This window comes from Neofelis nebulosa, chromosome 16, assembly GCF_028018385.1.
Source record: "Neofelis nebulosa isolate mNeoNeb1 chromosome 16, mNeoNeb1.pri, whole genome shotgun sequence".
Classification (NCBI taxonomy): domain Eukaryota; kingdom Metazoa; phylum Chordata; class Mammalia; order Carnivora; family Felidae; genus Neofelis; species Neofelis nebulosa.
The window spans coordinates 5,949,442-5,969,668 of record NC_080797.1 but is presented as its reverse complement, the minus strand read 5'-3'; the positions used below and the strand labels follow the sequence as shown (position 1 = coordinate 5,969,668).

Sequence of the window (20,227 nt, the reverse complement as noted above, 5' to 3'; positions counted from 1 at the left end):
ATGAATTTGAGGAAATTTAGAAAGAATAAGAAAACAAAGTGACTCTGAGAAAAAACATAGGACTCATCAGAAGGTCCAACTTCCAACAAATATGCATTCTAGAAAATACGATCAAAAAGGAAACAGAAGGGAGAGTACTAAAGAAAAAAGACAAAGTAATTTTCTGGAGTGAAGGAAAATAAATCTCCCTGAGCCAAACACAATGAATTGAAAAAGCACGGCAGCTAAGCACATCCATACAGAGTTTCAGACACCAAGAATAAAGAGAAAGATGGAAACACTTCCAGAAAGGTGGAAACACAGTGCACTGGCAAAGGAATGGGACCCTGACTGTTCACCAGACTTCTCACCAAAGAAAGGGATAAAGCATTCAGGGTTGTAAAGAGGAGAAAATTAGCATCAGAATTCAATACTCTACAAAATTGTCACATCAGTTTAAACATTTTTTTAAATGTCTATTTACTCTTGAGAGAGAGAGAGAGAGAGAGAGAGAGAGAGAGAGAGAGAGAGAAGAGACAGGATGTGAGCGGGGGAGGGACAGAGTGAGAGAGGACACAGAATCTGAAGCAGGCTCCAGGCTCTGAGCTGTCAGCACAGAGCTCGATGTGGGACTTGAACTCACAAGCCATGAGATTATGACCTGAGCCCAAGTCGGATGCTTAACCGATTGAGCCACCCAAGCACCCCAATTGGGTCAGTTTAAAAGTCAATTAAAGGCATTTCCAGACTGGGACCCTTCATAAAATTTACCTCTTAGTTAACATGTCTGAGAAAATTACTTAAGAAGGAGCTACAGCAAACAAGAAATCAAGGAAGGAGAAGGCAGAGGTTCTAGAAGTCCTTAGAACCAACCCAAGAAAGCAGTGAATGTGTTTAATCTCCAACACTGATTGGGGTTTGGAGATGGGGACAAGAGAGAAAGGTCTTGGGAGTAAAAACGGACTTGACAGAATATTGGATTGCATGGAGATTTTAACTGAGGCTAGGGGTGCCTGGGTGGCTCAGTCGGTTGTTTCTGTCTCTTGATTTTGGTTCACGTCATAATGTTGCAGTCGTGAGATCAAGCCTTCTGTCAGGCTCTGTGCAAAGTGCAGATCCTGCTTGAGATTCTTTCTTCCACCTCCCCCCCCCCCACACCCCTTCCTTGCTTGCGTTCTCTCTCTCAAAATAAAAAGTAAACTTTAATAAAAGAGTAATTGAGGCTATACAAAAGGAATTAATGGCAGAGAAAAAAATAAAGGCAAGTAGAAACTCCAGGGGGAGGGGAAAAGATCGTATTAAAAAGGAAACGTATTAAAAATAGAAATTGTTTTAAATAAGAAGCATAATCAGACCTATAAATACCGAGAACAAAGTGGTGGTTGCCAGAGGGGAGGAGGTAGGGGATGGGCAAAATGGGTGAAGGGGAGCGGGAGATACAGGCTCCCAGTTATGAAATGGGTAAGTCACGAGAACCGAAGGCACAGCATGGAAAATACAGTTGATGATACTGTAATAGCTTTGTATGGTGACAAGTCATAACGACGCTTGTGCTGAGCACAGCAGAACATACAAACTTGTCTAATCACTATGCTGTCCACTCGAAAGTGAATGTAACACTGTGGGTCAACTATCCTCAAAAAAGTTGTTTTCTTTTTTCTTTTTTTTAAAGTGTCTATTTACTTTGAGAGAGAGACAGAGTGCATGAGGGGAGCAGGGACAGAGAGAGAGTGAGTCAGAGACACAGAATCCGAAGCAGCTCCAGGCTCTGAGCTGTTAGCACAGAGCCCCACACGGGGCTCGAACCCATGGACAATGAGATCATGACCTGAGCTGAAGTCGGAGGCTTAACCAACTGAGCCACCCAGGTGCCCCAAACAGAATTGTTTTCTTAATCTCCTCTTTGGATCATTCAATGCTTATGTATAGAAATGGCGATTTTTGTGTGTTCATTGTATATCCTTCACGTTTTCAGAATTTGTTCATCAGCTCACATAGCATTTTGTGGTTGTTACCAAGAAATAACAAATGAAAATTTCTACTGAAAAAAGGACATGTAATTCTAATGTATCAGTTAGATCTGCTATGAACAATATAGGTAGGTTCATAGAATATAATTGGAATTTACTGATTTTTCAACTTTTCCGATCAGGGAACAGAGCATGGGGCCCTTAATTTTTGGTTGCAGAACAGAATGAAGTCTTGGTGACTCAAAAGCAAAAGTTAACAATCAGTAATGATAACAGAAGCTGGGAGGGAGGAGGGAGGAGGTCGGGGGAAGAGCTGACGGAAAGGGTAATCATCCTTTCTTGAAAACTGAGGGTTCCTACGAAGCTGCCTCTGTGTGAGAGGGCAAGAAACAAAGGTCACGTCAACCGGAAGAAGTTGTCGTGATGGTATCATTGGGGAGATGTGGGGATGAACACCTTAGGGCCTCATCTAGCAGAAAGTCAACTGCCTGCATAAGGTCCATCAAGTAACAGGATGGCTCAACTGACGAATGGATAAAGATGCGGTTTATATATACCACGGAATACTACTTGGCAATGAGAAAGAATGAAATATGGCCATTTGTAGCAACGTGGATGGAACTCGAGCGTGTTATGCTAAGTGAAGTAAGTCAGGCAGAGAAAGACAGATACCATATGTTTTCACTCATATGTGGATCCTGAGAAACTTAACAGAAGACCATGGGGAATGGGAAGGGGGGAAAAATTACAGAGAGGGAAGGAGGGAAACCATAAGAGACTCTTAAATACAGAGAACAAACTGAGGGTTGATGGGGGTGGGGGGAGACGTGAAAGTGGACGATGGGCATTGAGGAGGGCACCTGTTGGGATGAGCACCGGGTGTTATATGAAAACTAATGAGACAATAAATTTCATTAAAAAAACAAAAAAAGAAACAGGACATCAGCCCAGCACACAGGTGGAAGTCAGAAGTTCAGATGAGCAGAGGTCAGGAACATGATGTAAGCTGGTCAGATGAGTCTAGCATCGGGGGGGGGGGGGGGGGGGGGGAGGGGTTGGGGAAGGCACTGGCGGGGACTATGACCAAACTGGACTGGATGGCGATGGCAAGGTGCTACTCAACTCCAGGGTTAGTTCATGATATTTTAGAATCTTCTGATTACTTTAAGACTGGCCGGAAATCAGATTTTTACAATGATCTCCTGTAGATTTTTTATTTATTTATTTTTTAACCTTGATTTATTTTTGAGAGAGACAGAGATAGAGTGTGAGCTGGGGAGTGCCAGAGAGAGAGAGAGGGAGACACAGAATCTGAAGCAGTCTCCAGGCTCCCGGCTGTCAGCACAGAGCCCGACAAGGGACTCAAACTCGTGAACTGCGAGGTCATGACCTGAGCCGAAGTAGATGCTTAACTGACTGAGCCACCCAGGTGCCCCTTATTACTATTATTTTTATAAACTGTAACATTAGTATATGCTCATTATAGAAAGAAAGAAAATGCCAATAAGCAAAACTTATTCAAAATATATCTCCCCAAGGGAACCTGGGTGACTCAGTCGGTTAAGCATCTGACTTCAGCTCAGGTCACGATCTCGTGGTTTGTGAATTCGAGCCCCGCGTCGGGATCTGCTCTGACAGCTTAGAGTCTGGAGCCTGCTTTGGATCTTTGGACCCTGTGTCTCCCTCCCTCCCTGGCACTCCCCTGCTCACGCTTTCTCAAAAACAAATAAACATAAAAAAAAACTTTAAAAAATATACCCCCCCCCAGGTATAACTACAACTATTTGTGTTTTTATGTATTTTATAATCTGTTTGGAAAAAATTTTTTTAAACTGTATCTTGGATAGAACATTTTTTACTTGGAATTATCCTAAAATCCTAAAAATAAGTCTTGGGGACTGGAGAAGTCTGCTCATGGCCACTGTGGCACGTAGGAAGAATTTCCTTGCCCGGGGTGGCCCTTCACATTAGGGGTGGATGTCAGCTCCTCACCTCTGTCATTAGTGGGGGAGTTTTCAAACTCTTGGGACGCTGACAGGAGTGTGGATAAGCAAAGGATGGGGAGAAGGTTGTTAAAAGCAAAAATACATTTTTTTCCCCCAAAAAACACTTTGGCAGAAGAGCGGTGCCTTCCTAAGGTAGCCAAGTATTTGAAAGATCTGCTCGTTGCTTTCACACGTTGAGTGGGCCCATCATGCGAATGTTGGCTACTGAATAGGTATAAACATTTTGCAAACATTCCCTCTGCACCAAATGTTCCTTTAGTTAAAATAACTTGAGTAAAGAATCCTTCAAAATGCAGTTCTTAACACTTTTCTGGGAGAGTCTGCAGAGTATGAAAACCGTCAGGACACTTTCCCCCTTAGCCATCAGTCCTGCGGACGTCAGGGTGTTACGCACCTCGTGTTCTTTGAAGAAGGGCCATCGTTGTGGTGATTATCACCTGCTTTGAGTAGACGGGCCCGCAACACGTGGATTCATAAGGCAAACATACAGAGGTTAGCTGCTTTGCTTTAAAGCATCTTTAGAGAGAGACTGGTCTCAAGGATCTTTGAACTGGCGCCCTGAGCCGTGGAATTTGATCTAGTCCGCCATCTTGTGTCTCATGGTCTGTAAAACCCTTTCTTATCATCGTCATGCACTTGCTGTAAGAATCTTATGTGCCTGGAACGCACGTGGAGACGTGAAGGACCCAGGAAGTGTTTTGGATTGAACTTGGTCACGGGAATGACTGATCCCCAGCACCTGGGCATGCCTGTGAGTGAACACAGGGGGCGGAAGGAGGAGGAAGGACAGGAGAGGTGGTGCACCGATGGTTGTCGTGACCAGGGCAGCGCGGCGGCCTGAGCCCCAGGGGGTGGTCCCATGGGCTCTGCGCGCACGCTGTCCTTTGGTCCTCACTGTGATCTCGTGAAGCGGGATGTTACTGTGTCCATTTTACTTCAGGGAACTTAAGTTTGGGCACTCAATTTTTTTACTTAATTATTTTGAGAGAGTGCGCACAAGCAGGGGAGGGACAGAGAGAGAGAGAAAGAGAGAGAGAGAGAGAGAATCCCAAGCAGGCTCCAGGCTGTCAATGCAGAGCCCAACGTGGGGCTTGAACCCACGAACCCTGAGATCATGACCTGAACTGAAATGAAGAGTTGGACGCTTAACCAACTGAGTCACCCAGGCACTCATTAAGTTTGGGCATTTTAAAGGCCTTTCCTTTTTTTTTTTTTTTTTTTTTTTTTTAATTTTTTTTTCAACGTTTTTTATTTATTTTTGGGACAGAGAGAGACAGAGCATGAACAGGGAGGGGCAGAGAGAGAGGGAGACACAGAATCGGAAACAGGCTCCAGGCTCCGAGCCTTCAGCCCAGAGCCTGACGCGGGGCTCGAACTCACGGACCGCGAGATCGTGACCTGGCTGAAGTCGGACGCTTAACCGACTGCGCCACCCAGGCGCCCCACACTATCCGCTTTTAAAAGCTTCCAGAGAATGGTGCAGGTGACCTAAAACCAACGGTCTGGTGGATTTGTCTCGTGTGGACTATACAGTAGCTGAGAAAGAAAAAAATTTGCCTCTACTGAGAAATCAGGAGCTTTTGCATCGCACTGTGGTTTTCCTGCCTCTCTCTAAAAATCAGGACACTCAGGGGGCGCCTGGGCGGCTCAGTCGGTTAAGCGTCCGACTTCGACTCAGGTCATGATCTCGTGGTCCGTGAGTTCGAGCCCCGCGTCGGGCTCACGGCTGACAGCGTGGAGCCTGCTTCAGATTCTGTGTCTCCCTCTCCCTCTGTCCCTCCCCTGCGCTCTCTGTCAAAAAGAAACAAACATCCAACAACAACAAAAAATTCGCGACGCACAGGTGCTGGGAAGTGGGGGAGCCTGCCCAGAAGGGCTGGGGGCACTCTGGCCTCACTTACAGTGATTTTGGCTTTTATGGCTGCCAGCTTCTCCTGGGCGGCGGTGAGGTCCGAGGTGGCTCTGCTCAACGCCTGGCGCTTGGGCTCGACGTCGCAGAACACCTCGTAGAACTTCACGATGTTGATCACCCAGGAGCAGAGGCCCGCAGCCGCGTGAGACTTGGTGGCCACGAACTCGGGGTTGAACTCTGGGTCCTGTAGATATGGCCTGATGGCCTTGAGGCAGTTCTCGTGAATGTTCTCTTTGTCGAAGTTGACGAGGGAGTCCAGGAAACTGTCCACTTTGGCCATGCTGACCTTCGCGGCCTTCCAGCTCCGGTCCTTGGGGACCTTGCCCCCGGGGGCGATGAGGGTCATCACCGCGGCCGTGACATTGCTGACTGCCAGTGGCGGGGTGCCAAAGGACTTCAGCTCCGTCAGGTTGGTCTGAGGAGAGAGGAGGAGGTTGTGAGGGGCGAACATAGAAACCAATGGGCTTTCTATGTCCTGGGCCGCTAATGGGAGCGGGGCTCCGGAGCGATCAATCTGAACAGGCTGCTTTGAAGCCTGCCGAGCCCTCTGAATTTGAAATGTCATGACTCATCAAAAAGGCACCAAAGCTGGTCTCCGGTGGTTCCAGACTTCCCGAACGGCTAGCTGAGGCTCAGCTCTGTGTGTTCGGCTCTTTAACAGACTCGCGGCCCATTAGAGACGCACGATTATTTCACATTCAACAGAAAAAGAGAGGGATGCCAGCGCACCCTGAAACGGGCAGCCTACCATGAATAAAAGATAAGGTTATTATAAATTAATTTCCATCCTGGATGGAAAAGAATGGCACTGTTAACCCAACCAATTTTTTTCCCTTTAATTAAACTCCTTTCTTCCATCAGCTCGTTCTACTGCACTTGACTGCCCTGATAGCAAAGTGACATTTTCTGCCAAGAAATAATTCGGGCGAAGGCTGGGCACAGCCTGAGCCGTCACTGCCTCTGCCCACACGTGGGTTTGTCCTCGGCCCCAACTGTCACTTGCCCTGGGAAGATGTGGCCCGAAAGGGTTGGCCTTCCCAAGCTGTCACTTCAGCTCTCCAGGCCTCTGTGTTTCCATCTGCAAATTGGGAGCAGACAGACCTGCTAATCTGTAAGTGAAACTGTCATGAACACAGGTGACGTTGACTTAAGGTCTGCATGACCATCGGTGGGAAGCCTGTGACCTCACAAGTGCTCGTTGTGGGAGCTGATTTTGTAAGTGGGGGAAAAAATCTTGATCGTGAAGATTAGGTCCCCTGTGCCAAATTCATTTGGGGGTGCTCTTGGGCCTGGGAATCTACAAACGAAGGGGGATTATTTCTAGAACCTTCCTGATGGAAGCCTCTGGGAAGATGCTCCATTTGCTGACCTTAAAAAATTGTTTTTTAACATTTATTTATTTTTGAGAGAAAGAGCATGAGCGGGGGGGGCGCAGAGAGAGAGGGAGACACAGAATCGGAAGCAGGCTCCAGGCTCTGAGCTGTCAGCCGTGAGCCCGACGCGGGGCTCGAACCCACGAACCGCGAGATCATGACCTGGGCCAAAGTCGGACACTCAGTCGACTGAGCCACCCAGGCGCCCCAGTTTTTGCAGCTGTTTTCACATTTGGTCTTGAAAACCTGTCAGGGGCAGGGATGAAGGACAGCACCTGTGTGAGTGTTGTGCTGGCACTCCTGTCCTGGTGACCTCTGCTGGGGGGAAAGGGGCCAGAGTCAGAAAATACAATCAGAAGCAGAATCCTGCAAACGTAAAAATTCTGTAAGTTCAGCACGGTCAACGTACTGAATTAATACAAAAATGCATGGCAGATGAAGCTGACTTTCTATCACCCAGATATATTGCTGGTAATATTTCAATGTACAATAAAACCTTCGACTGTGAGTAACTTGTTCTGAGTGTTCCGCGAGACGAGCGAACATTTCTAATACAGTTTAACTTGATAAAGGAGCGATGTCTTGTGATAGGAATAGTATGGGATGCCGAAAGTCACATGATCACACCTGAGCCAATGGTTCTTGAAATTCACTTTGATGTATGAGTGCTTTGGATCCCAAGCATGTTTCTGGAACGAATTATGCTTGCTCACAGACCAAGGTTTTTTACTGTAATTCCTTCCAATCTTTTTTATTTTATTTTTAACATTTATTCATTTTTGAAAGAGAGTGTGAATGGGGGAGGGAGGGGCAGAGAGAGAGAGAGGGAGACACAGAATCTGAAGCAGGTTCCAGACTCTGAGCTGTCGGCACAGAGCCTGACGCGGGGCTCGAACTCACGGACTGCGAGATCGTGACCTGAGCCGAAGTCGGACGCTCAACCGACCAGCGCCCCTTTCCAGTCGTTTTTATATTCGTGTGTCTCGACCGATCCATCACAGCCTTTTTGATGGTAGTGACAGAAGACCCCACTGAAGTACAAAGGGGACTTTCTGGCTCATGCATTTGGTCGGAAGGATGAGTTTGGAGGTGGCTGTGAGGACGAGGAGAACTGGGTTCACGGACTCTCTGGACCTTCTGGTTTCTACTTCTCCCCGTGCACGCTTCTGTTTTGCACAGCAGAAACCAGTTTCTTCGTGTCGCAAGGCGTGCGACCCACCTCACTGCCCTCCACTTGCCTCGTCACCTCCATCTGTCACTAAGCTCTGCCCCCAGTCACCTCCTTCTAGTGCCCTGATGGCCAAGCTCATCCTTCCCTCAGGAGCCCTGCCCGAAACGCTTCTTTCTAAGCTATTTGCCTGGCTCGTCCCTTCTCATCCAGAAGGATCTCAGTTCAGACACTGCCCACTCACAAAGACTCTCCCGTCAGCTTCCGCTGCTCATCATTTCTTATGGGCTCCTTGATGAGCTGCAGAGAACTCGGGGCAATCAGACACAATCACCCCTTTTTCCTTATTGGATCTCCATATTCCTCTCCTTCCAGAGAAGAGGGACCCCATCTGTCTTGTTAACTAATGAGGGAGCGTGGGGCAAGCTGAGGGCAGAGGACAGGCTAACAGCACCCCCTCCCTCCAGGCGGGATCTGTGGGATATTCCTGGGACACTCCTGCCTACCCGAGAACAAAGGAACGGAGTTTAAGTGCTGGCCGTGGTGATGTGGGAAACTAAGGCAAATGAAAAATTCGATTCCCTTATTGCCTACCGCCCACTGACAAGTCCTTGAAACGGGCAGAGTGACCGTCCTCCAGGAGCTCAGCTGCCTCGATGACGACACTTTGCTGAGGGCAAAGAGAGAACCTTAGCTTAATATTATCCCAACCTCGAGGATTCTGCAAGTCAATTTCCTTTATCTCAGCTGCCCCAAGATATATGCTGGCAATCGTACTCTAAGCTTATGGCCCCCTGATATGCATCTGAAGGGTCTCATGACTGGGGTTTTATTAGATGGTCATAAATGGTGTTTCCTTAGCAACAGCTAGCCCCTCAAGGTCCTGGAAACCTTGCTTCCAAAATTCCCTAGAGACTTACTCTAGCCCTGACCCCCTCCCAACCTGAGGGTATGTAACCAGTCTCTCCTCACAACCCCAGGGCAGCTCTTCCTGCCCACGGGTCCTGTCCCCGGGCTTTAATAAAATCACTTTTTTGCACCAAAGACATCTTTTTCAAGATTTTTTTCTTGGCCATCGGCTCTGGACCACCCCACCATCACCCCAAAACCTCATCATTGTAGCTCCGGTGTCTGGAACAGAAACCAGAACCCAGTAGGCGTTCATCAACATGTGGGTCGAACGCCCTCAGGGGACGAATGGGTGTCAGCAGCTTCAAGGTCACAGCCATCACATCGCAACCAGAAGGGAAAGGGACTTTTTCCTCTCAAAATGTCCTGGGGAACGATCTTGTTTAGTTAGGCAGGGCTCCTACAGCCAAGCAGGAAGAGAGGGGTCCACTAAAAGGAACACAGGGTGGAAAGAAACATTTCTCAGAAGGCAGGCAAGGTTTGAAGCAGCAAACATTAGGCGTGGTGTGCTCTGGCTTTCTCCACCCCCCCTCCTGCCATCATGCTGCTGTTCTCGCTATACCAAGGGATTAGTAGTAAAACCATATATATATATAATATATATATATATATATATATTATATATATACATATGCCTGGGTGGCTCAGCCAATTAAGCATCCAACTCTTGATCTCGATTCAGGTCACGATCTCATAGTTCCTGAGTTCGAGCCCCACATCTGGCTCTGTGCTGACAGCTCAGAGCCTGAAGCCTCCTTCAGATTCTCTGTCTCTCTGTCTCTCTGTCTCTCTCTCTCTCTGCCCCTTCCCTGTTTGCACACTCTCTCTCTTTCTCAAAAATAAATAAAACATTTAAAAAAACCTGTAATTTTAGAAATAAAAAGGGAAGCTCTCTTACAAGAAAATGAACAACAACAACCACAGTCGAAACAAGTAATGGACAAAAGAAGAAATCTAAATATTTGAAAAGATGTCCAAGTCTCATCAGAATGAAAACATCTATAGTTTTTTTAAAAAATGAAAAATAAAATGTTTGCTCTCTTACGAAGGAAAGTGAAAGTGATTGGAAATGTCTAAGATTGGCAAGGATGTAGGAAAAGCAGTATTCACAAATATAGACAAGAACAACCATTTTAGACAGTTACTGGTCATTATTTATATACAAAAAAAGAGCATATTCTTGGTGTCAGCTTCCTATCGCTTCTGCAACAAATTAACGCAAAGTTAGAGACTTTACGCAATGCAACACGCAATGGAGGTCTTAGCTCACAGCTGTGGGGGTGAGAAATCCTCAGGTCAAGGTGTTGGCAGGGGGTGTTAGGGCCGGTTCCCTCTGGAGGCTGCTGGGGAGACTATGTCGTGTGCCTCTTCTGGCTTCTAGAAGGTTGGCCTCATCCCTTGGCTCGTGTCCCCATATCACATCCGCTTTTCCCCTACCTTGTTTCTGCCATCACATTGCACTTGGGGCCCACCTGGATACCCTCCCCACCTCAAGACCCTTGACTCAATCATGCCTATAAAAAGTCACACTTGCCATATGAGACAAAATTCACAGGTTCCAGAGATCAGGATGTGAGTATCTTTGGGGTGGAAGAGGCATTATTTAATCCTGCCAAGTTGTTGTATCAAACTATCGTCTTCTTGGCCCAGAGAAATGGTTGCATATGCAATAAATATTTATGCATGGGGATATTTGCATAGGAAAAAAAAACAAAATTAAACACTCAACAATGGAAAAATAGCTAAAAAAAAAAAGGGGGGGGTTATAATTAGAGCATGGAATCCTATGAAGAATTCAAGTTTCAATGTATGTACCGGCATGAAGTGGTCTTTTTTTTTTTTTTTTTTTTTTTTAATTTTTTTTTTTCAACGTTTTTTATTTATTTTTGGGACAGAGAGAGACAGAGCATGAACGGGGAAGGGGCAGAGAGAGAGGGAGACACAGAATCGGAAACAGGCTCCAGGCTCCGAGCCATCAGCCCAGAGCCTGACGCGGGGCTCGAACTCACGGACCGCGAGATCGTGACCTGGCTGAAGTCGGACGCTTAACCGACTGCGCCACCCAGGCACCCCTGAAGTGGTCTTACTTCATGAGGCAAAGCAAGTTAGTGTTATCTGTTTATATTTAAAATATGACATATTTTAGGGGCACCTGGGTGGCTCAGTCAGTTAAACATCTTCGGCTCAGGTCATGATCTCGCAGTTCACGGGTTCGAGCCCCGCATCAGGCTCTGTGCTGACAGCTCGGAGCCCGGAGCCTGCTTCGGATGCTGTGTCTCCCTCTCTCTCTGCCCCTCCCCTGCTCGTGCTCTGGCTCCGTCTCTCAAAAAACAAACAAACATTAAAAATTTAAAAAAAATACGACATATTTTACATGTGCATTTGTACAAATATAAATGCATAGAAAAATGGCTGGAATGGATACGCCAGATTATTACAGGAGTTCTCTTAGGAAAGAAGCAGGGTTGGGGTGAAAAAGAAGGTGACGTTATATTCTCCCCTATATATTCTATGCTATTTGGACAATTTTTAATAATGGAAAAGACATTATAGGTTATTTATAGACTACAGGAAATAAGTTCACTGTAAAAAACATACAGGAAACACACGGAAAATTCTAAGTAGCTTTGTAAGGGGGAGGGGGGCGGAAAGACCATGAAATTGCAAAGCAAAACCATTCCTCAACTGAGCAAGGAAAAGTTACACTGGATTTATTTCAGTTTAGCGATAAAAGTGAAATAAAACTGCCAAAGCAGAGACTTAACACCGGGCTCTGACTTACAGGTGTTCTTTATGTATTAACTAAAGATTTAATGTTAACTTTGAAAAAGATGAGAAGACAGGGAGGTGGTCATTAAATACCGGGAGTCCTGGGAATGCAGAGGGTTTGAGGGCACCCCAGGGATCCTGGGGTTCACGAAGCAATAATGCCTCCATCACATGGCGTACAGGCTGATCTGGTCATCCTATTCCACCAGGCGGGGGGCGGGGAGGCGAGATCGACAAAGGGGGTCAAAAGGTACAACTTCCAGTTACAAGGGAAATAAGTCCTGGGGATGTCATTTACAGCACAGAGACTGTAGTGACGATACTGTGCCATGTATTTGAAAAGAGAGGAAATCACGAAAGGTCTCATCACGCACACACAAGCCCATGCGTGGTGATGGATATTAACTGGATTTACCGTGGTGACCATTTTGCAATACATGCAAACACTGAATTATGATGTTGTGCACCCGAAACGAAGATCCTTCTATGTCAGTTATACCTCAATTTAAAAGAAAAAAAACGTTGTCTCCCGCGCCTGGGTGGCTCAGTCCGTTAAATGCCTGGCTCTTGATTTTGGCTCTGGTTATCTCCGACCCCAGCTCTCCAGAAGCCATGGCTGGCAATTTCTTCCCCCGTTTCTTTCAGATTTTGCTCCTTATTGATATGGAACATGTTTTGTTTTTTTCATTTTAGAAGTTAACAAGTGACTTCCTCCTCGGAGTGGGAATATTTTAGCTATTATACTGCCCTCCCTTTTGCTCCTACTTATTATGGTTATATCAACTTTTTTAGTTCAGTTAATGTTCAATGCGATTATGACATGATTATGATCATAAATACTGTTCACCTTGGGTTATATTATGTATCTTGTATATGCTGAATTTTTTTTTTCTGAAATTAATGAGCACTTTTATTCTTTGTTTCCTGCGAAGGTAACTTTTGGGCAAATACCTGAAAGAGGGAGGCATGGGGGTTTGTGTAGGAAGAGCACTGCACACAGAGGTGATTGCTTGTTCAAAGGCCCTGGGGTGGGATTGTGCTGGGAGTGTCTGAGGCACAGCAGGACCAGTGTGGGGGGGTCAGAGGGACAAGAGGAAGGCTAGTAACTGGCATCGCAGAAGAGGGAACTGGGCAAAATTGTAAGGCCTCCCGGGCCACTTTGGATTTTATTCTGAATATGATGGGAAGCCAATGGAAGATTCTGAACAGAGGGATGATGTGGTCAAACTGCTGTTTTAAAAAAGATTATTCAGGTGGCTGTAATGGACAAAGACAGAACTGGGGCAAGGGTGCAAGCGGGGAGGCCAACTGACAGGCTACTGCAACGGTCCAGGTAATAGGGGACAGTGGCTTGGACCAGAGGGGTAGCGGCAGAGAGGACAGGAAGCATTTGAATTCAGGATATATTTGAAGGCAGAATTGACGGAATTTGCTGACTGGTTAGGGGAGCGTGACATAAGGCGCTCATTGATTCGCACCGGCCCCTTTCTATGTAACAGAGAAGAGAAAGCGAGGAGTCAAGAACCTCAGCGATGTGTGCCAGGCTCTGCAGCCGGCTGGAGGAAAGCACCTATCATCTTGCCTGGCACACAGTAGGCACTCATTAAAAATGAGTTTCATGTCCTTTGTGGCAGAAGTGTTGAGACTTTCAAATCCACCGCTATTTCCAGTATCGTATCTCATCGCTTCCACGATGTCCGCCGCTATATGTTTATTTCCACCAACGACCAATCCGCTTACTAACCGGCCAACTAATTAACCCGGAAGGAAGTATTTACGGGCGTTCACTTTGTTTCCAGTTTTGGGGAAGCAGAAGTGATGATGCGGGTGATGGTGACACCGACAAGAGCCAGCACCGACTCGGCGGCTCCCATCTGTTAGCTACGTTTCAGGCATGATCTCCTTTCGTCCCGATGACAACCTCATGGGACTGTGTCACTGTCGCCTCCATTGCTCAGATGAGGAAACAGAGGCCAAGCAAAGAGAAAATCACACCCAGAGCCAACCCAGTATTTGGACGCGGCTCATGTTAAAAGTGGTCTCGTGTTTCGTGCTCGGGAAATCAGAAAAGGGTGAGATTGATCCAGAATGTTAAGTCTGATTTTAGAATACGGGTAGGATTTAGACGGGAGGAAGCGATAGGAGAGCGAGCCCTAAACAATGATGGTGGGGAGGGGTCCAGGCTAATCAAAGGCCTGGAGGCCGGCCAGTGGATGACGCTCTGAGGGGCAGCCTGGCTTGGCTGTGCTATAAGGTTCAGCCTGAGATGTGGTGGCGTAATGGGGCCAACTCCTACTCCACCGGATGGTACCCAAGTTCCTAAGGAGAACCTTGAGTTCTCTCCTGATGTAGGTAGAGGCCTGTTTATGGCCTTTTTGGCTCTAGCTGCCTTAATCTTTAGGGAATCCAGCCCCCACCCCACCCCCCACCCCCCCATCCTTAGATATACTAGAATGCCCTCGTAGCTCAACTTCCAATGTATACGTAGCTATATGTCACAGGATTCTACAGTGTTCCTAGTTTAGCTTTGGATTTGATGAGGTCCTAAACCACTAGATGCTACATTCCAAAGTGAGGCGTGAGATGGAGGTTCCAGAAGGCCAGTGCTTTGCGTCAAATGCCTCACCTGCACTGAGGGTGTCAGAGTCAGCAAGTTGGGGACTAAGAATTTTCCGTGAGACCTGCTGGTGAGTCCCACCCACTCTGCCTTTAAAGGAGGGTGTGGGGTGTAGTCCGCATGACACAGTGTATTGGGGTCTAATGCATACCCCAGAAATCTAGAATGTGTGAGAACAGCTGGCTTGCCTTCCTACCACCCCCCCCCCCCCCACCAACCATAGAACGAGGGAGAGCACGTTGCATGGGTGGCTGACATTCTCAGTGCATTTGGGGAAAGGAGGCACAGGTGTCCTCTGTGGAGCTGAGGTGAGCTGCCTGCACAGCACAGATGGCACAGGATGTCTCAGACCTTGGCCAAGTGGCCCACGTGGAAGGGCATGTGAATTGCCAGACTCGGGAGAGGAGGAGAAAGCACCCTGCAGGGGAGAGGTCCCAATGACTGGGGGAGGGTCTCCATCCAACAGAGAGAGGATCAGCTTTTCGGTCCTTCTCTGCCACCTGCTCCTCATGACCTGAGTCTGTCGGCCCCCTTTTCTCCCTTTCTCCCCTTGGCCCCTCAGTCACAGTTATCGGAACGGGAAAGAAGCATAATCGCAAAAAGGCGATAAAAGGAAGAAGGAGCTAATTCTCACCTGTCCAACGCACACATACCTGGGATACATTTCACAGGAATCCAATCAAAAGCACCTTGTGAATACGTCTCAAAAGCCATGCCTGTCCTACCAAATGGTTATGGATAGGGCTTGACTTTAATTGATACACGGGTGCCGTGAACGGTGGAATATTTGTGAATTTTGATTTTGTAGGGTTCCCCCCCCCCCCCCCCCCCCCCATTTTGGAGCCAACATGGGTTTCCGTCTCCTGTCCTAAACATCTCCATAGGGCCTCCTGAGGCTCGTGCGGCCGGTGGTACGAAATGGGTAAGACGACCACGGGCTACTTAGCTGGACGATCTCTGCACTTGGATCCTGAGGGTGTGAGCTCCAGTCTGGCTCTAATGAGGCTTGTGACGCTGGACAAGTCGGTGCTCCTCTCGAGGCCCTGGCTTTGTCATCTGTGAAGTTGGGGGGGGGGGGTGGGGGAGGGACTAGCTGGCATCTCCTGTTCTGATTGGTTCTAAGACTCACGCCTCTGGGATTTCATTGGTCCTCTGCGGAGCCGGACACACAGGCGGTTTCAACAAATGGTGGCGTAATGAATAAACCCGTGACAGCTGGATCCCACCCTGAGCCTTCCAGCTTTGCTCTTGTACCTCTTTGGGACACCAGGGTACCGCGCTGTCTTTGGGTCGGAGGGGCCTCCCCCTGGCCCCGCGAGGGGCGAGCAGACGGGACGGATGATCGTCCTACCTTGTTGAGGGTGTTGAGGGCTGCCTGGGCTGCTGTGAGCGCCGGCTCCGCTTTGGCCAGGTCGTCCTCACAGTCCTTCTGTTTCTGCTTTACCTCCTGCATGATGAGGGCCACCTTCCGCTCCTCCTCGTCCGCGATGGCTTTCTCTCTGCTCACCTTGTCCGTCTCTATGCCCACCACCCGGATCAGCTTGTCTGCGTCCTCGTTCTTGTGTCTCACCTCCACTTCCTGGGTGGCCAGCTTGGCTTTCAGATCATCTACCTGAGGCAGAGAAGCACTGGGCTTACTGGGAGCAGAGGGAGTTGGGACACGGCCCTGGGGGTCTGACCCTCTAGAGGAAAACGGCCAACTGCTGAAGCGAAGGCGCCTAAGCTGAGCTCTCACCTGGGACCAAGCGCCCTGACCCCGCGGGCGGAAAGGGGCACTGGACTCTCTCTTCTTCCTCCCTCTATGGTAAATGTGGCGGATGGAAGATTCTAAGCAAGATTCTCCCTCGTGCCCACGTGACTTAGGCTGCTTCCCACGGCCATTGGTGCCTGCGTCTCATAAAACTCCTCCTGCCTCGGATACTACTTGGTGCAGAGCGGGGGCTGTTGTAAAAAGCAGTCCTTGTCTAATTGGAACTGGCCACCGTGAAGTACACCGAGAATTTAGCAAGTTACAAAAAGTGAGTACGTCCCGTGCATCCTGAAAGACTGAATGTACGAACAGACAGCGACCAGGCCGCGTATCAGAGTTGAACGCTGGCCCGCAACTGCAATCTCCTGGCGACCAGGAGACCAACCCGTTATATACAATAACCAGCTCAGGGAGCCAGACTCCCGAATACGTCACAATCCAGGGAGACAAACAGACAGCAGCCTCTGCGGCAATCGGCCCCGGATGGCCAGCACTTGGTTAACAACGGACGACTTCCTTAATTTTTGCCCCTGCTTCCCACTTAGGAGCAGCCAGAGAAAGTCAAACACGCTCCCCCCACTGATCACACAGGATGCCCACTTCTAGGGAGCCCCCCTCCAGCTCCGCAGGCCACCAGCCTCCATCGGGACACATCTGACACCTTTCCTTTCTGCCCACCAAGAAGCCCTCCCACCCTGCGGGCTGCCTTTGAATCTCTGCCAAAAACCAGGTGCCCGCTGGAGCCAGCTCTGCGTGGAGAGCGTTCACTTGGTCTCATTGGTTTGGTCTTAGTCTAGTTCCGCAGTCCTTTCAGGAAACAGATGACCAGGTTGACACGGACCCAGTGGCCCAGACCAGAACCCAATGGGCTCTCCCCATCGGGCCTCTGAATTCATATGCGTTTGGAGGAAGTGAAGAAGCTCACCACGGAGGAAACCGTTCATTTCTCTGTCCCCCTGGAGACGGAGGCATGGTTTTCTATGTACAGTCTGTTCCGGAGAGTGTGGTGGTTCTCGGAGTGTGGTTCCCTGGACCACCACCGACAACAGCATCCCCTGGGTACTTGCCAGAAATGTAAACTCACAGGCCCACTCCAGACCTACTGAGTCAGAAATTCTGGAGGCGGGCCTGGCGATCTGTGTTTTAACAGGCCCTCTGGGTGAATCTGGTGCCCACCTAGGTTTGAGACCCAATGGCCTGGTTTTATGGCCCTTTCGTCTGCAGAAAGAAGACTCAGATCTGTTTATTTCTGGGAAGTAAAAAAAAAAAAAAAGCCATTTGTATTTGCAATAGGGCCCATAAACTTTACATCGCAAAATGCCCTCCCGCCTCTCATTTTTCTGCAGTCTATTTCGTGCAACAACCCAAGATTACTGCAGAGCTCCTGGAATACGTCAAACAGATTCAAATGCTTTATGATACAAAATGCATAAGGGGAAAAATAAAACAGAGGCTTAGATGCTGCTGATAATTCCCTTTTCATGGCAGATCAAAAGAAAAGAAAAGGAAAGCGGGGGGTGGGGGGGTGGGGAGAAAGAATGCTCTTTAATTTTGTGTATTCATGGAAACTGGAGACTTTTTGTTAACCTCAAATGAAGGCCTGCTCCCGAGAACAAGTCTTATATTCCCGTGCTGGAAGGTTAATCCATTTCTAAATCCCTTAGTTCAGCTGCAGGGAGTTATTTCTACAAGGGCAAAGATGCAATTGTAAATCAAAATGATTGAACCACATAATCACTGCAGTCAGCAAGCACACCAGTAACTTTTTGTTCCTTTTTAAATCTGGGGATTTGAGAAAATTGGAGTGGGTTGTTTTTTTTTAATTCTGTTGTTGTTTGTCTGTTTGTTTTGTGCCTTATAGATAGGGTGTACGACCTCAGGCCCAAGGTAAGCAAACACCAGAACTGTGGATGGGAGCTTCGTAGCTCTCGAGCTGTGACAAGCAGTGACACAAGGGTCCCGCCAGTCAGAACTAGGCCGCTCCCCACAAAGCTGAAGAGAGGGCGTAAGTCAGGCTCGTTTCATGGCTCTTTGGCAACAGAACAGGAAGTTTAAGTAGCTTAGAACAGGAAGTTGCAGTAGGTCAGAACAGGAAGTTGAAAGAGGTCAAGTTAAAATTTCCTCTTCTCTTCGCCTTTATTCAAAGTATTCGAGCCCCTCCTTGGATCTCTTCCTCTTTAGACACCCACCCCCACCCCCAGATAGGAGGGTCAAGGGGGAGAGGGACAAAAACAAGGAAGAGACCCTCTCTTCAGTCTTGCCAGCTCCATGAATATAAGTGGGAGGGGAATGTCAACTGAGTGGAGTGCCAAGAGGCTGGTGGTGAGAGACCGTCCTCTCTCCGAGGACCAGGAACATGATGCCAAAGAGGAAGGCCAAGCTTCCTGGGACCTTCTCCTCAGAGCCACAGAAGGAAGAGAGAAAACCCGGGATCATCAACAGCAATCCCTAGTGCGCAGAGCGTTAGAGGCCCAGAGGTCTTTGCCTTCTTACCCCCCGGGTCCTTCTGGTCACCCACCACGTTCTCCCATGAATTCACACTTCACGTAGGCTTCTCTTCTTAGACGTAGTGGTCTCCCATCTGCAGTAGACATCTGTTATATTTGTCTACCTAATAAAACTTCTCATCCCTGTATTGGAAATACAGTTTGAATTTCCCTTGGGAAATATTCCCTTCCCTAGTCCTCGTGGTTTGGGTGGGGCTGACTCCAAAGGTGGTCCTTTGATCCTCACTTGGCCAAGGAGAGCATCCAAGTCACAGAGAATGGTTCACGTATGGGCAAACCAATGATATGAAGAGGCCAATCAGAGCTACTGATCATTTACCCCAGGAACTTGCTATAAAATCCTGGGAAAGATGAACTCCTCCTTATGGTGAAGCTGCAAAGCAGGCAGAATAGAAGTCTGAGGTTGGCGGGGCCAAGGGGTTGCCTGCCTGGACAGGGACATTTAGTGAGAATCTGGCTCCAGCCCCGTCAATATTAAGCTCTATCTCTGAATTTTCACTTCTATGAAACAGCTCGTTTTATTTTTGTTGTTGTTTTGCCTAGACCAACTTCAGCCGGATTTTGGTCAGTTGCCATCAAAAAGATCCGATAAATATATCATGTAATCTCATTACCCCCCCCTCCCCTCCCCTCCCCTCCCCTCCCCTCCTGCCTTTTCCTTTTCTTCTTTTTTCCTCTTTTTTTGCTAAGTGAATTTGAACTCATTTTTTTTTTTTCACTTGTACCAAAAGAGTCCTGATGCCTACGTCATGGTAAATTACTGAACTGTCAACTTCAGGTAAATTCGGTGGCCTGAGATTCTTTGAAAGCCCAAGAAAGACTGAATTTAAGAGTCTCCAGACGAACAGACTTGGGGAGTAAATCTTAGATGGAGGAACTGGTAATGAACTGTAGGCCTCTCATGAACATTTCTTCAGTCCAACAGCCCTTCTCCCTCATGAGTACACTTGAGCTAGGTATAGAAGTGAGGGTGACAGTGTGTCCTGAAGATGCCAGGAGATGGCGTGAGACCCAGGTCAGGGGTGAGGGCTCTGATGGTGCTAAGAGAAGGAACAGAAGTAACACCACCCTCATGTGAGGCAGCAGCAAAGACAGAAGATGCCACCCAAAGACCCAGCGGAACCAGCCACCCTCAGCAGAGCCAGTGAGAGCTGGAAGACCACACATGAAGCCTCACCGGCTGCCTCCTGAAACCACCACCACCGAGATGCAAAGGGGCAAAAGACCCTTCACACGGAGACAGCCCCAAGGTAGAACTACACTCTGA

At 48.1% G+C, this 20,227-nt stretch overlaps 1 protein-coding gene across 1 annotated transcript in view; it reads right to left on the bottom strand.

The window, feature by feature from the left end:
* DNAH9 (dynein axonemal heavy chain 9) overlaps window positions 1-20,227 on the bottom strand; it is a 337,407-nt gene that overhangs the window by 94,983 nt on the left and 222,197 nt on the right. The window contains exons 49-50 of the mRNA XM_058704720.1: window positions 16,055-16,311; window positions 5,857-6,282 (exon numbers count right to left, since the gene is read on the bottom strand). Coding sequence (XP_058560703.1) covers window positions 5,857-6,282; window positions 16,055-16,311 — 683 coding nt within the window. The remainder of the gene's footprint in view (window positions 1-5,856; window positions 6,283-16,054; window positions 16,312-20,227) is intronic.